Source organism: Cyrtonyx montezumae, unplaced genomic scaffold (assembly GCF_038088225.1).
Source record: "Cyrtonyx montezumae isolate F1298 unplaced genomic scaffold, pur_monq_1.0 scaffold_13, whole genome shotgun sequence".
NCBI classification, from domain to species: Eukaryota; Metazoa; Chordata; class Aves; order Galliformes; family Odontophoridae; genus Cyrtonyx; species Cyrtonyx montezumae.
The window spans coordinates 22,734,003-22,750,946 of NW_027071859.1; the positions used below are offsets into that span (position 1 = coordinate 22,734,003).

General features: G+C 36.2%; 1 protein-coding gene across 1 annotated transcript in view; it reads right to left on the bottom strand.

The window, feature by feature from the left end:
- The window catches only part of HMGCLL1 (3-hydroxy-3-methylglutaryl-CoA lyase like 1), a 74,760-nt gene that overhangs the window by 16,573 nt on the left and 41,243 nt on the right, over window positions 1-16,944 (bottom strand). The window contains exon 7 of the mRNA XM_065730832.1: window positions 15,206-15,394. Within this exon, the coding sequence (XP_065586904.1) occupies window positions 15,206-15,394 (189 nt within the window). The remainder of the gene's footprint in view (window positions 1-15,205; window positions 15,395-16,944) is intronic.

The window sequence follows — 16,944 nt, forward strand, 5'->3', positions numbered from 1 at the left end:
ATATGAAAGAATTAATCTTTATTTAAAATAAAGTTTTCAGCATGATTTTCATCACAATGCTGTAAACTTTAAAAGAGAGTGTGACAGATTCTCAGCTTCTACTATTCCATTATAAGTGAATCAGTTTTGTAATATTCATCACATTGCATTATAATGCCTTATCACATTACAATATCTCCAAGAGAATCTTGCTTTCCAATACTAAATGCTAGCATGAAGGTGGGCAGCCACAAACTAATCTATTTTACACTGTTTCTCCTTAAGCTACATAAAGTTCTTTTTCAAAAAGTAATAGCAAATTGCTCATCCAAAACAACTTCTAACAGTAAAGCCAGAATTCTTTGTTAAAAAAAACCACTCAACTTAGCATCTTCTCTTTTGCTATAAATGCACATTATATTGCCTTGTTACGACTACTTTTACTCTGTGCATGTAAAGTATTCTTAAGAGGAAAAGATCCATCAAATTAAAAATTACTGAATATTGATACAACTCTTAGTGTGAGCAACACCTAACTCTAAAGAACACAGACCAGAGAAAAATCTTTCCTTCTATAATTACTTTCTGCATTTGAAAGGAGTTTATGTTAAGCAAATCACATCATTTGCCTCTGACAATTTGTCACTGTATAGTAATTGCACTAAGCAACAAAGGAGAAAAAATTAAATAAACAGGAAAATATGCAAGCTGGTAAAAATTATGGAATGTATCATCCATTTGTCTTTACAATGATCAAAAAGGCTTTGTTTTCGAAAGCCTGGCTGTTTCAATTTGTACTGTAATATTTCAGAAGAAAAAAACAGATAAATGACAAATGAGTTGCTTCAGAAGAGTGGTTCAACATTGCTTCTGGACAGCACAGAAGGGAAAGATGATTGTCATACTTTAAGTACTGCATCAGCTTTGGTTTCTGTCTTGACCGAAGAGTCATCTTTGGCTCACTGCAGTTATGCAAGATGACCATTTGTTCTCATACAGCTACAAAGCTCTATTGAACACACTCTCTTACAGAGAATTCAGAACTTCACGATGTCTGATACCAGCATCCCTACGCCTTCTGCAGTTTAATTTACTTTAACAGCTTATTTAAAGACGCCTGATGTGTCTCAACAATAGGAAGTATATCTGCCTCCTTCATTGCCTGCTGGATCGTAACAACATTGGTTCTGAGAAGCCATAAATATACAAAAATGGCCAGAGGTTTAGTTCCACCCCCTCAGCACAGCTGTCTGTAGAGCTGCCCAAAAAGGAATTAAGCATCATGCTGTAAACACTGCACTTCCCTACTGGAGACATTGAGGTTTGGGACTCAGTTGCAGTTATTTCCCAGAGCTACTCCTGCCATGGAGTAACTATTGTGACCCTACCATACTCACAAACTACGTAAGATAATGAAAATACCATTGTCAAGTGTGAAGCACTGTAGCAATTCTGTTCTTATTTTACACTTACTGTTAAGCCTAAAAAAAACCTCCACCTACTCCAGGAGAAAAAGGGAGAGAGAATCATTTTGACTGGGTGGAAAAATATGGATGCTTAAAAACCATTTATCTTCTTCTAGCTGATTTATACAGAGAGAGTCACGACCTGATTAAAGTGCAAGATGTAGGGAGAATTTCTAAAAACATGTGAAACAGCTCTTTTATTTTTTTTTTAATGTCACAAAAAAAATGTCCTTAAAACATTTAAAATAAATGTATCCTTATGAAACTTCTGATTTTCTTTTCAGAATTGTTTTAAAATAATGTTGAAATACTGTGTGGTATTACTGTCATTGTACCACATCACTTGTCAGTGTACAGCATGTGAGCTCAGAACAATTACTACAATCCATCCAGAAGGAGACTATCTGAAAACATGAAGGCCAGTGCACAACCACTGGCATACTAAGATGTTCTAGATCAGAACAAAGCTAAAGTACATATTCTAGAATCATAAGCACATCTTAATCATAGGAGGAAGAAGGTGGTCCATTAACATAAACTGTTAAGATTATGTCTCAGATAACTTTTTTAAAACAGACATTAATTTGGTGGTATATTTCAATTAGAAGTTTAATTTAAATTGTCATTTTAGAAATATCAGCAGTAAAGATTGGCTAGTATCCTCCCTACTCAGACCTTATGGTACACTACTTACAGCTTTGCCAATTTTTACTAATCGAGCTGAAATCCTGTGGGATGGATGTCTATCCTGAACTACACTGCTTTGGAAAAACTCAGCCAAAATGGTTCAGATTTTCAAAACAATGATGATGGCATCCTGAAGAGCTCTTGTTCGATGCCTTGAATCAAGGACTCGCACCTTTGCCACACACACAGACACAGTGTATAGGTGTGTGATGAAGACTCTTGGCACTGGAGTAGCGAAAACCCCCAGTGACTCCAGCAGCACAGAGCACAGACAGGGCTGACCAGAACTTGGAAACCTCAGTAGTGGGGACAGCCAGCAGCATTTACCTCTATGAACAATGGCAAAAAAACTCTCTTTTCTGCTGTTAATGTAATGTAACTTGTGCTCTCTGGTTGCTACATACATGACCAGTAAAGTACACTGTATCAGGGAAGACTCCCAAGTACTGGAAATCAACTGAATACTGCGCATAATTTTTGCCGTAAGCCTTGGCACAGCTTAGGCCTTGACCATGTAGGATTCCAACAAACCATTTCTAGCACATTTTGGGAAATAGCACCATTTAGAGATCACCCTTAGTTGGCAGTTTTGAGATGACTGCATTGCTTTGGAGGGCAAGAATTTGATTTTATGGACGCCACTTTTCAAATCAATTGACCTCAGTTCCAGAAAAGCCTACGGACAGGTAATTTATGAGCACAGATGTAACCAGTTGACATTTCACTTGACCCAGGCAGCAAAAGAAAGGTGAGTGATTCAAAAGAAGTTATGACAAAAGTGAATGCAGTATGGGAAACAGTATGAAATAAATAAACGAACAAGGGAAAAAAATGATATAACTAAAATTGGAGGATAAGGAAGTAATGAGACTGGGAACACCTAAAGTAGCGATATAGCAATTCTACAAGTGCTAGATCTTAAGACACATAGGCTGATACCTAAAATTAATGTGGTATCTGCTGAAACAGTAATTGATAAAGAAATGCACAATGTGGGAGGCATGTTGAGTGAAGAGAATGGAACTTGCCAGACAGGACAGAGCAGATCTAGGATGTGTCAGCTGGGTCAAATACTTTTGTGTGGAAATAACATTTTATGTGTTGTCGAGGGTGTGTAATAGACATCATAAAACCAAAAAGTATAGGTAATAGCTGTGAAAAATGAGAGAGTGTCTAAAATGAGGCAAATACGTAAACAAACATATTCAGCTGCTGGAACAGACTGCCCAGAAATGTGGTGGATGCCCCATCCCTGGAGGTGTTTAAGGCCAGGGTGGATGGGGCCTGGGCCATCTGATCTAGTACTTGATCTAGTGGTGACCACTGAGCCTGTGGCAGGGGGGTTGGAACTCGATGATTTCCTTCCAACTCGAATCATTTCACGATTCCACAAAAAGTTTGGGTTTTCCAGTCCAGAGAATCTAAATTTTCAGACAGTGAATCAAAATCTGTTTTAAAATAATTCAGTTCTGGATTGCTGTGGGCAGTCATCCTGACAAACTTACAGGCAGCCATGTAGTCTCATGTAAAACAAAAAAAGAGGGGTGAGAAAAAAAACAGTACTACCTTTTTACACATGCAACCCAGTTGAGGCACAATAGAAAAAAATGCATGGGGAATTTGACACAGTGTGCCCTCACTACATTTTTCATGCGTGCTACAGATCAGCGACTTTAGTTTTCTAGTGCTATATTTTCACAACTCCTAAAAGTACTAAATATTTATTTTAAATTGGGCTTAGCATTTTGAAAACTATTTTATACTAATTTGTTCTATAAACACCTGAAAACCTTTTCTGAAAAGCCTTCTTACATTTCCAGCATTTGGAAGTAATTTGTTTCTATTCCAAAAAAATGAATGTCTGTCTCTAACAGAAAGAGCTGGATTACTGCCCAGTCCACTTCAGAACTAGATGATGCTGACTCTTAGCCATTTAAATAGTCAAGTTAAACAAGACACAGTTGGGATGATAGAAGGAGGACTGTAAAAAGACTATTGCTCTGGCCATGTGGACTTACAGCTAGAAAACAATGGCTAGGAAAACAGTGAAAGAAAGAAGAAAATTAATGTTAAGTGCCAGGGAAAATATTATGATTAGATGATGTAGGAACATGGTATCTGCTCATATCATTTTCCCCTCTTGTCAGTGAGTTGCCAGCAGTATATTTACCCAGCCAAGCTCTGCGGGAGACAAAGAATGTTAAAAAAAGGAATTACAAAGGAGAACAAAGGAGAGCAGAGGTAGACAATAACATCCTGTACAGAGCACTGTCCCCAGAAGAGCTTGTAATCTATGGGTTAAGTACCTATATCATGTTCTTTGCTACCTTGTGAGAGTCTTATTTGCAAGCACAATTTTCCAAACCTGTTATCAACTGGCAAAAAATGAGATAAGACAGAATTGTCTACTCATACTCTACAGACTTTAATTACTTTCCATTATACAAAGTTCCAGATATGACAAGTAAATAATAATGCAGTGGAACAGCATCGGACGAAGACCTAAGAATCATCTATAGTAAACTATCCAAATCTGTTTATTTTTACATGCTTTCACATGTGCTTTCACAGCAGGAGAAAGATGTCCCGTAAGGTGCTAGATGTGCTAGATTCAGTGCTAGATTTCAGGTATTGGTCAGTCAAAACTGAATGGTCCTAATGGTTCTCGATTTAATGAATAAGAAAATTATCAATGAAGCTGAAACTGGAAAATGTTACTCTCACTGAAGAATGAAATGTACAACTGAATGTCATTTAACACCATGGAAAACTAAGAAATGAAAGCATTTGAGTGGAAATTAAGAAAACTACACTAAAATGACATTCTAAAAAAAAAAGTCTAAGTAGGCAAGCACAGCAAAAAAGAGGAAAGAAGATAAAACTTTTGGGCCAAACTCATTCCTTCTATATAAATCTGCAGCTTCAGAGCTATTATTAAAGAAATTAATCTTTGCTTTTAAGATAAAAAATTGCTAAAACCATTTTTCTCATACTACAGTGATTTCTCCATTCATATTCCACTTAGATCTAGAGTGATAAATTCATATGAACTTGCAGATACATACAGAAATTTACATGAATTTGCATAATAAATTCAGTTTAAACACTGTTTAAAAATGTTTTAAAAGTCAGTTGCGGCTTGATTTTAAGCCAAAGGGAAGTGATGCATACTGTTCCAAGTCAGTACTAGTGAGAGAATTTGGAAATGAGAATAATCTATTTTTGATGAAGGATCTCTTTGTCTGATTAGTATCCTGAAACAGAGAGAGTTGAGGTTTGCTGGTTCAGTAACTAGGGTTGAAAGCTTCTGAAATTCAATCATCATATTTAAAGAAGCTAGAATAATGAGGATTTCTATTATTTGATAATAATTTACAATATACTAAGAAACCTTATATGCTACCTATTGGAAAATATATATTTCTTCATCTTAGGAACTTTGGCTGCTATTTTGGTAAATAATAACATATTATTCACTTTACTATCCTAAAAAAACATGACTAAAACTAAGAAGTTTTAAAAGTAAAAATCATGAAACAAGGTCCTCTGTTAAACTTTTTTTCCCTAGAAATGATGTAGCAGTTGTAATATTAGCAGTGAGGAATTTATTTGTTAACAATCAAGCTATCGAGCTTTTCTGAAGGACAGAGAGAAAGGTCAGAAACATTCAGCCCTTCAGAAAATGCATACTATGCACATCCTGCTAAAGGCAGCAGAAAGCAATAAAAGCAGGACTGCTCCTTTTGTACTGAGGAATGAGCAGGAGTGGTACAGTCTGTTCATTCTCTTGCTATTTTATTTCATTGAAATTACAGGCAACAATATAAAATCAATATGTTTATGCAGAAGAAAGCCCCCAAAAAAGAACAGAGAAAATACTGGAAAATCTCTCTCAGATTTTCTGTATGCTTGTGTTTTCATTTTCTTCCCATATGTAGGTCTGATACATTCATTTCTGCAGTATGTTTTTTCACTTGCAAAAGTAACTAGCTGACTGCTCATGGAAGTTATATTAATTGATATAATACAAGTACTTTCTACTTTCCTCAAATGCGTGCTCTCTTTTTATGTTTTCTTACAGAAACATTGCAATCTGGTATCTCTTCACAGTTCATTTGCCATTTCCTCTGATTTATCTATTTTTAAATACAGTTTTACTCCTTTTTTGTTAGGTTTCATTCTTGAGCAATTTTACTCACTCTTTTCTTTCTTAACGTCATATATTTCTTCAGATTAAACTTTGTAACCACTAGCTATACCTATGTTTCATGCTATTTCTGATAAGAAAGATGAACAAAGTGAAATAAAAACACAAACTGACATTTTCTTAATATTTTTGTGTATTGTTAATGGTATTCTTAGTTTACTGGAAAATAGTTCAAAAGTATCATTTGCACATTAAACTCAGAAGCTACCTGTCCAAAAGCCCAAGAGTAGAAAGCCATAGGATGATTTTTTTTAATGGAGAGACTCACTGTAATAAAAAATATTTTACTATCAAATAACTGTTTTTATTCCTATTCTTTTTCTTTTGATCCTAAACTTCATTTTGCACGTTTTAGAATATTAGACAGATTTATACCTAAAATCTGTGCTAGCGAACCTATCACAACAGAAGTCTAAAATTTCTAAATCTAAGTCTAAAGATTTTAATTCTTTATCTTAGACCAATTGCCACTATGGTACTAAGAATTATCTATTTAATCAGGAAAACCTGCGACCCATAGGCCAGTACTTCCACATCTCTGATGACGGGTGCTTTCCAGCTTGAAGAAATTCTGTTTTATAACTCCATTTGTTTCCTGCAATTTAGCCAACTTTCCACTTATTAGATCTCCACGCCTTAATATTAACTTCCAGTACAGTACACTGTAAATTGTTTTCTGACAAATCAAAGCATATGATGGCCACTGTATATCCTTTGTCTTCTTTGGCAGCTTTTGCCTCAAAGAATTCCAGCAAAATACTGAAGCATGACCAGCCCTTCCTGAATCTCATTCTCAAGCTGTGCTTTTTCTAATGTTTCCCTATTTGAACCTTGAAATTTACTTTCTGGAGCTTTCTGTTAAGTCTTCTGTAGTATCCTAGCATATCTTGGTTCATTTGTAACCAGCAGAATAAAGTAAACTTGAGGTTTGCTGAATCTTCTCCGATTCTATGTATTTCTCAAGAAAGAAATGCAAACAATATTAATACTGTTCAAAATCTCAAAATAGGCAAGTGTTTCATAAGGTAAGCCTTTCCCACTCCCACACTGTACTGGATAAATTCTTCAGAGTACCAGTCTGTGCAGAAGTAAGGAAATGGAGTGTTGCAAAACTCAGATTATTTGAATGGGCATGTATGTATTTTGATTATTTGCCCACTTGCACACTTTAGCTTTCCAAATCTCAAAATTACATTATATTTGAAATATATCTCTAAGCCACAAAGAATTACTTTGAAATCTGGATTTCTAAAAAATAATTTTATTTTTCAGATGATCAATCCTCCTTTCAGCATTTCACACACACACACACACACACACACACACACACAAAGAAAAAGAAGATAGAAAACTGATGTGCACAGTGACATGTCAACTCAGGAAAAGACAAACCAAGATTTTATGTTTCCTCCCTCCTGTACCTCATTCACTCCATATAATACCTCCCTATTGGATTAAAAAATTGTCTTCAGTATAATGTTGAAATATTAACTAAACTATTAAAAATGAGTTTAGACGTAAATCATTTCACTGCTAGACAGTGGGCATCCCAGACTAGAGCAAAACAAAACCCTAGTGGTATTTAATGTATTGCTCAAGCAAGAACTTTGGCAGTCCTTTACATGCAGGTTTATCTCAATTACTATTTATTTATAGACAAATAAGGCTAGACTGCCTTCCACAGCTAGTAAATTCATATTCACTGTTCCATGACAAATTCTTTGTTCAAGCCTAGCGCAATGACTACACGCAAGGCCCAATACATTTTCAGTGCTGGTTTACCTGTCTTCTCTATCTTTCAACAGAAGTGACAGTTTATTCTCCTATGCTATATATCTGAATGATTGTGCATTGTAAGAAATTTAAAATATAGCACTACTTAAATAAATATATATATTTTTCTTTCTTTCTATATACCATCTTGAATGTCCAATATTGGTTTACTAATAAGCATATGTGAGAGATGTAGGTACACAGCATATTTATAGTTCTACCACAGCTGTGGCCTCGTGGTCATTAGGAAGAAGTACAATTACTAATGACAAACATGAGGCCTTAGAATCTATGGTTGAAATAAACTGAGAGACCAGAGAGATTTTATGCTTTTATTCAAGGCTTGTGCACAAACAAGTTTGTTCTCTGTTTTAGTGAAGGAATTTAGATACTGGTTAAACCTACACTGAAGGAAGATAAAAAGCAATTCCAAATTCCGATAATCTAAAACGATGACTGTTTATATTAGCACATAAATAAATGTACATGGCTCAATGAATGACACTGAGTTAATCCTGCTTTCTTTGCTCTCTTTTACAGACTTTGTTTTGCTTGACGGCTGTTTCACCCTTATAAAAGCAGGGAATTAAGAATTTTTCTGTTTTATTGTTAAAGTTTTACTCACACTGCATCCTCACCACTCTCTGCTAATACAGCATTTTGCAACAGAGCTCATCTAGTTTTAAATTCTCCATTAATTTTGGAACTGCCCAAGCAGCCATCCAAATGATTTGAACCTACCTATGTTTTTTCATTATAATGAAGAAAAAAGGGGAAATTCACCATAAATCCAAGAGAAACAGTTCCTTTTAATTTCTGTCTTTTTGGAAACGAAATACGAAGAAGAAATCAGGACATAAAGTTCATGGAAAGTAATCTACTGGGAAATGTGCTTGTAAGTTTTTACAAAAAGAAGTTTTGTAAAATTGCACTTCAAACATTGATCCTGTTGCTTTTTGTAAAATCAAGAATATTGTGACTGCATGCATGCTTTTATGTATTAATCATGAAATCATTCATATTCTATGAAAAAGTAAAAATATAACAATTACCAAAAGGAACCCTAGATCAACTAAACATCTATATGTGACAAATATACAAATACATTTGCCTTCTTCCCATTCAGCTTTCCTCTGCTGCTATCAATACCTTCATGCTAGTATACCATTATTTCTTTCTACTACTTCTCTATTGTATTCAGCTATTCTAATTTGTACAGTTTCCAGCTGCACACAGTAGTCACTTACTGGGATACATTAGCATGGGTGCTGCGTTCTCTACTATCCATCTAGTAAAATTATTTAGTAAATAAATTGGGAAAAAATGCAGGAATTGACTGCATGATACAAACGCTAAGCCAATTTTCTGGTAAAGAAATATTCTTACAGCTGCTGTACTTAGTTGGAAATTCACCATTATGTATACATTTTTAGGTCAGTTAGTTCCAGAAATGCTGGACTAAAAACTTAGCAGGAGAAGTGTGGCTAAAGTTGGTCTGGCACTTGAAAGAGATTAGTTCAAATCTTGATATTCCTCTGCCATATACATCAATGCCTCAAGTTGGGTATTTTGCACCCTCTTAAAAATAGTTCTCAGCACAGTACTGTTAGGGCTTTGTGTACACTCAGACACAAGGAAATGTTTTCTGAGTCGATGGTAATATCTTGCCTCTTTTATAGACAAGGCCACCAGCCAAGCTCCAAAATCACATGAGACATGCTAACTCACACAACTGCTATATCCCCCAGCTCAGCAATAACTGCCACTCAAATCTATCCTTAAAGCAGAAGATCCCAGTTGCTGGTCTCCCCTCTAAATACTTGACAAACTCAGCAGCCAAGGACAGGCTGCTCCTCAAAGGATGGCAAACCAGGAGCCAAGAGTCACAGGTAGGCAGGCAGCAGAATCAGTCTCATCAAAAAAGAGCCAGAAGTCGAGTCATCAATTCAAGGCCAAGTACTCAGGATCACAGTCCATGATCACACAGTAAGGTCTCAATGGTGAGCCAGGCCCAAAGCTAAGCCAGTGGGTGAGGATGAGGTTGAGAATCAAGATAAAAGAATGGTTGCAAGCACAGCTGCAACACTGCTGCAGGGGAGCTCAGGAAGGGGCAAGCACATGGTTTCACGTTTAATGTCACCCTCAGGTGAAGGAGGTGGAGCCCCAATAGAAGCATGTTAGGAGCAATTCCTTAATGGTGAGCTGGCTCTAACAAGCAGCTAATGGGACTATCAGTGAGTTCTTGCTACAGTCAAGATATCAGCCAGGAAAAGCAAATCTAGTGTTTGGAAAAAAAAAAAAAAAAAAAAAAAAACGAGTCAGGTACTTATTTCTAGGAGATGGTTTGGGGTGGAAAATTCATCTCACCTAAGGCTTCAAATGTAAGTCATAAGAATCATGGAAAAAGAGAATTTAAAACATAATCCTTTTTTCAGTTGCTTAACTGAGGATCTCCCATTTCAGGCTGCTGTCTGTTGTGAACTCTGTTCCTGTAACATGACGATCTCTATGAATTAATACATCATGACCTTCAGCATCCATGTTCATATTCCTCTCCTGGAATCCTCTCCTCACTTAAAACTGAGCCACATCAACACTTACTCCTTTTGTGTGAACGTAGCCCGTATTCCATATGTAAACTTGAGCACAAAAATATGTAAGTTGGTTAATATCTTCAGCACGTAAAAAGGGGTCTAGAGTCTACTTCAGATATGAAGGGAAGAGTTCAGCAGCCAACCACTCCACTTTGTTGGTTTTGCTGACATTTTTTAAAGAAATTAATCTTTAAAATGCAAGGACCTTAAAGATATTAACGAGATACTATGTATTTTTTTTCCATCTCTATAAGGGAATATACTACAACTTTTACAATGAGAAATGCCCTATTCAGAAATCTGGAATTTTCAATCTGAGCCTTAAAAGCTCAATTACAGACTTGCTGGACTATGTTTCTGATACTAAAGTGTGCATTTTATTTTAAAGTTCCTATTTTCTTGAAAAAGAAAGCATTAATGAGAAATAATAAATTTGACTAATTGTCAAATATTCATTTTGTATTCTAGTAAGGTAGAAATGCTACATACAGTGATAAAAATCTTTGCTCCTTCTAAGTCATTAGAATTTCACACTCACTTTCCAAAAATTAGGACTCGATCCCTGTAGGGATCAGTTCATAGCAATGAATTAAGATAGTAATGTGAATTTGATAAAATCCTGTGAAATTACTAGGCAGTTGTTTAATTCACTGAGTTATCACTGCAGGGCAAAACTCCCACTTACCTGTTAGCAAATTCTTTTCTCATGTTAAGGCATGTGCTGAGAAAACATTTAAAGCTATTTCTGGCTACTACACAAACTATTAAAAAACATAGTTTTGTACCGTTTCCATGAAAAAAAAAAAAAACTTCTTTCTTACCCATTCCATAAATGCTACAGGAGTCAATCGTCAAGGTAACTCAAATCTCCTGAGATAAATGGTCTACCTTTTTGGGGCCTCTCCAGCACAGAAGTTTCCTGACCAATCTTTTTTACTCTTCCTTGGAGGTCTGTAACAATTTTCTATAGATGTTTTACAACTTCTTTTAGCCCCATTTTATATTTGTCACATTAGCTAACCCACATATGCAATTTTACTCAACATACCACAACCTCTAATTGATCATCACATCATTTCTTGTCCTCTGAACTTGCCTCCCCAGTTAATTTTGTATTCTGGTATTTTAATATTAAGCCAGGTAATCAAGAACCAGTCATGTCTGTTTAATGTTTTGTTCTGAAACATCACTTCATGTTTTTCCCATTTTACATAGAGTCTTTTCATAAAAGTAAGTGAATCTCCTTTCTTTTCTTTAATGCAATGCTTTCTACCTATATTACTCACTTCAGCAACTTAAAAAATTACTTATCCCTTAAAAGTTGGCTAATCTCTCTTCCATCTTTCACTACCTATCCTTTTGCTAAAACAACACACGTAAAACTGAATACTAGAATTACAAGACTACTTCCCTGCTAATTTCTTATACAGATACGGTCTGTCAGTTCTAGATGACTTTGGATCAGCCCCAAACAAAAGAAAATATTCTGGGTAGTATAATCCAGCATGGAACAATGTGATCTGTATAAAAAATCACTTACTGAATCACCGGCACCTCTTTCCACTCCTAGGAGATCTCCCATTGAAGTAATGCCTGAATTAGTGTAGAGTGATTTGTGGCTTTCCAGCTGTCAGTCATTAATTCTCAGGAAACACAATATACAATGCAATAGTACTCAGTCAGAGGCTGTAGTCTCCACTGTTTTAGGAATAGTGTAATTTACCTGCTGAATATTCTTGAAAATTGTTTTCAACCAATAATTGCAGCCCCATTATTTCTCTGGCCCCTCAATCACGTTTCACTCATACTGAAATATCGTGTCGGTCACACAAACCCATGAAGCAGGCAGGGTAAGGAATTCTATCTATGGAGAATCTGGCCTATTAAACAAATTACTGAGTTGAAGACAACAATTTTGATTCAGTACTTTAAGCTGCCCATTCACATTCCTTTGGCAGACAGGAAAACACAGACAAACCTGGCAACAGGGAACACAAAGTGACTGGGAATTCTAACCCACCTTTGGCAATTACAATCCAACTGACCAGTAATAGTTGCCCTGTTTTAGAAATAATACTGAATAGCTATAATTCACTGCTAGCTGCCTCATCTCTTTGAACAAAGCCATTACTTAGAGCCAGCACTAGGCCACAGAGGCAGGATGTGTTGTGACATTCCAGGCCCATTTGAGTATCCAAGAGCCTGGGGACTTACCTTTAGTCCAAGCCAAGGAGCTGCTTGCATAAATCCAGCCAGGGAGACTGTGTAATGCCTGCTTCATCAAGAAATTCTGGCAAAATCTATGACAAGCTCACTTCAGCCAAAAACACAGCACCTTTAGGCATGCACTGTAGCAGAACTTGAGCACATAAGGAAGTTTGCTGTTGGAAGCTTAGGCACCCCTGGCTGCCCAGGAATCAGAGAAGGCTGCCTAGGGATGTTTTTTTTTTAGGTCTACTGCTTTCTTGAATTTACATGTTGAACAGCCTAAACTCCACATTAGCTACCCAAGATGTTTTTTTCTCTTTAACTCTTCCAGATTTAAGATGTAAACAGAAAGACGTAAACACGAAATGAGTATCTCAACAAATACTGGAGTTAACAAAGTGTAACCATAGCTCAGTGTTTAGTAGGCACCATGACAGCAATTACTTTAAGGAAGGATTTGAAAAACTATCCTTCAAGCATTTTTATGGCAAACTCCTCCCATACTCAGGGGTTTTCATGCTTTTAGCTATTACATTTGCAACTGAAGCTAACTGTGAAATTGGCAATTTATTTATCCCATGGCACAAACACACACATTTGCAATAGTAAAAGAGAGTAAGGGTCAATAATGAATGCTGTAAGTGAAAGTTAGAAACCCTTTTTATCAGATTTTGTCATTCAGCATTTGATTAAAAATACCTGCGAGGATTCTCATGCTGACTGAAACATTTCTGTGTTCTCTCTTGTTGTGTTTATCACTGCCACTGTTAATAAGATGCTGTTATTTTCTAAACAAAATAATGAGCAGTGCCAAAACAAGAAGACAGGACAAATAAAAACTGACCTTAAAACTAACATCATGAATTGGAAGGAAGAAGAAATTGTCATTAAGTGTAAAACAGAATGATACTACCTCCTCAGAAATGTATGTACCTGTGAAAGTATTTTTCATTAAGATGATATCCTTACTAAAACTCCATTAGAATTTGTAGCATATTTTGTGTATTGTGCTATATTATTTAAAAAAACTTAAACACAAAGGATAGAATATCTTTTAAGGAAATTAAGTATTCCTGATAATTTAGCTTTGAATTTGAAATAAGATTAAACAAGGTGCAAAGTTGTTTGAAGATGAAATTCATAAACATAAAAGCATATGAAGGCATAATAATAGTGGAAAAATTATCCACACTATTCTGTGTACATGACTGTCAATAACTGAGGTTTATTAATCTGAAATCAAGATGCAATTATGCATTACTCTATTTTATATTTAGATGCATCTGTAAAACAGAGATTTTAGTTTAATGAACAATGAATGTATAGATGTTCCTAAGAAAAGTGGAATCTGAGACACGAGGAAAAAAAAATTCTCTCTCTATGGAATGTACTCATCATCTCTGTTTCTTACTGTTTTTGTGTGGAATTGAAGATAATAAGTAAGTAGATAAGAAATCAGATCCGATTACTTTCTATTTCATGCAAGGCTGCGGAATATGTTTTGACTATTTTTTGCAAAAACAATAGCAATAATTTTCTTTTTATACAGCCCAGGATATGGTTGGCCTTCTGGGCTGTGAGGGCATAAAGCTTGACATGAGCCAGCAATGTGCTTGGCCAACAGGTCAAGTGAAGTGATCCTACCCCTCTGCTTTGCCCTGGTGAGGCCTCACCTGGATTACTGCATCCAGATGTGGAGTCCTCAGTACAGGAGAGCATCCAGAGGAGGGCCACAGCAATGATCCAAGGAATAATACACTTCTCCTATGAGGACAGGCTGAGAGAGCTGGGGTTGTTCAGACTGGAGAAAGGATGGCTCCAGGAAGACCTGATAGTAGCCCTTTGTTATCTAAAGGGGAGCTATAAGAAAGGAAACAGACTCTTCAGCAGAATCTGTGGTGACAGGATGCGAGTAAATGGTTTCAAACTGAAAGAGGGGCAGATTTAGGCACGATATAAGGAAAAAGTATTGCACAGTGACGGTGGTGAGACACTGGCATATGCTGCACAGAGATGTGGTAGAAGCCCCATCCCTGGAGACATGAAAGGCCAAGCTGGATGAGGTTACCAAAAACCTGATATAGCTGAGGTTGCTGAGGAGTTTGACGACATGACTTTTAAAGGTCCCTTCCAACTCTAAGGATTCTATGATTCTATAATACCTGAAAAGTGAGTAACAGTTGCTGAAATTTTGAGTGGCTCTTTCTTCATGAGATTTTTTTTTTTAAATTGTGCACTTGAATTAAGCTACTATTTCTATCATGTCTTTAAAATAAGAACCAATGTCTTACCTGTATGGCTGTGAGGATATTGGCTAGTGCTTGCCCATATGTATCATGGCAGTGAACTGCAAGGGCACTTAGAGGAATTTCCTTCATGACAGCTTCCAACATTCTTTTCATACTTCCAGGAGTCCCCACACCAATTGTGTCCCCCAGAGAGATTTCATAACAGCCCATACTGTACAGACGTTTAGACACCTGATCAAAAACATAAACAAGAAAAGGTCAAGATGAAAGAGTGAAAATAAGGTCTAGAATGTATATTAAAGAGTACATTTCCCTTATCTTTTCAGATTTTGTCCCACTGAATGGGCCTACATATCAGAAAACCTCTATTCGTTCTTCAAGACTATAACAAAAGTTGAATATTCCATAGATCCTTTCCTCTTTATATTTATCGATCTGCTTCTGTACAGGGGAAAAACCAACTGCACAATCCATCAACAACTTCCTTTCTGACTCTCCCACAGAATCCAAATAAGCAAGATTTTACATTATGAATTAAGTTTCTGTCAAGCCTTTACCCAGCATTTTCCTCTCTCTGGGCATTTCCCAGCTATCTGCTTTTCTTCATGTATTTTCCAATTTAGCAGTTGTGCAGGGTAAAGACCAGCTTTTTTGTTTGCTTATTACATAGAGTCAAGTGCATGGCTTAGTTAAGACAATAAATAATTAAAGAAGAACTTGATTTGACTTTGTCTTGGTACTGAAAACGTCAATGAAAACTGAAGTTTTAAGATGTTTGCCTTTCATGAAGCCGTTCATTAAAATACAAATAAAAGCAAAACTGTAACTCAATTAACATTCTACTTTTTAAGTCCTATTTTTCTTCTCTTAATAAATAAAACCCATACTTCTTACAGATCTTACAGAAATAGAGCCCTAAATGTTTCAAGAATTATGTCTTTGCTGAGTTCATTTTGTGAGTATGAAATCTGTTTGCATGGGGAGAGACATACACAAGGAAGCAATAATTATGTTTTTGCTGAATATATTGCTTTAGAAACTGAACACAGGAACTTCTTATTTAAACCCTGTGAAACTTATTTGGAAAAGGCTTCCACTGATGTTCACATTCTGAGTATGTTTATCTCCTTTAGAATTCCCTGTGTGCATCAGTGATCCCAACCAGCCACTCCACTGGAGAGGAATCCTAATGTGGACATTAATTGTTTAGAAATGCAAAAACATGACTCTTCTCCAAGACAACTTTGGTTGCACTGTGCTTAGCTGTTAAAGCAATTCTAAGACTTGATCAGTGGGATTGCTGTAAATATGTCTGAGGAAGCTGACGAAGTGCTACACTAGCAGTCCCAGAAGTACTGGATCAATATCGCCGTTCACTTAATTCAAAGAACAGCTGAAAAGGAAGTTCAAGTAGTCTGAGCAGTCTTGCTTAAAGCCTGTATGTGCTATGAGTACTGCAAATGTATTAAAACTCCTTCTGCTTTATAAAGAGTCCATTGATCATATCAATATATATTCCATATATACTTAAGAAAGGGAGGGATGTTCGCCAGATTGCAAAACTGAATTCTAACTTGCAGCACATTTTTATATCATCAGCAGCACATTGCAGGTGCTTAAACTGGACTGCTATTGTAATACAAAATGGATCACCTGCAGTTAGAGGTGGATTACTTCTAACTAGTCCCCAAACTTCAGAGCTTTTTTCGTTTTATTTGTGTCATGGTTTTATGATTTTTGGTATTGATATTCCACATCATAACATCATGTAGTGCATTAAG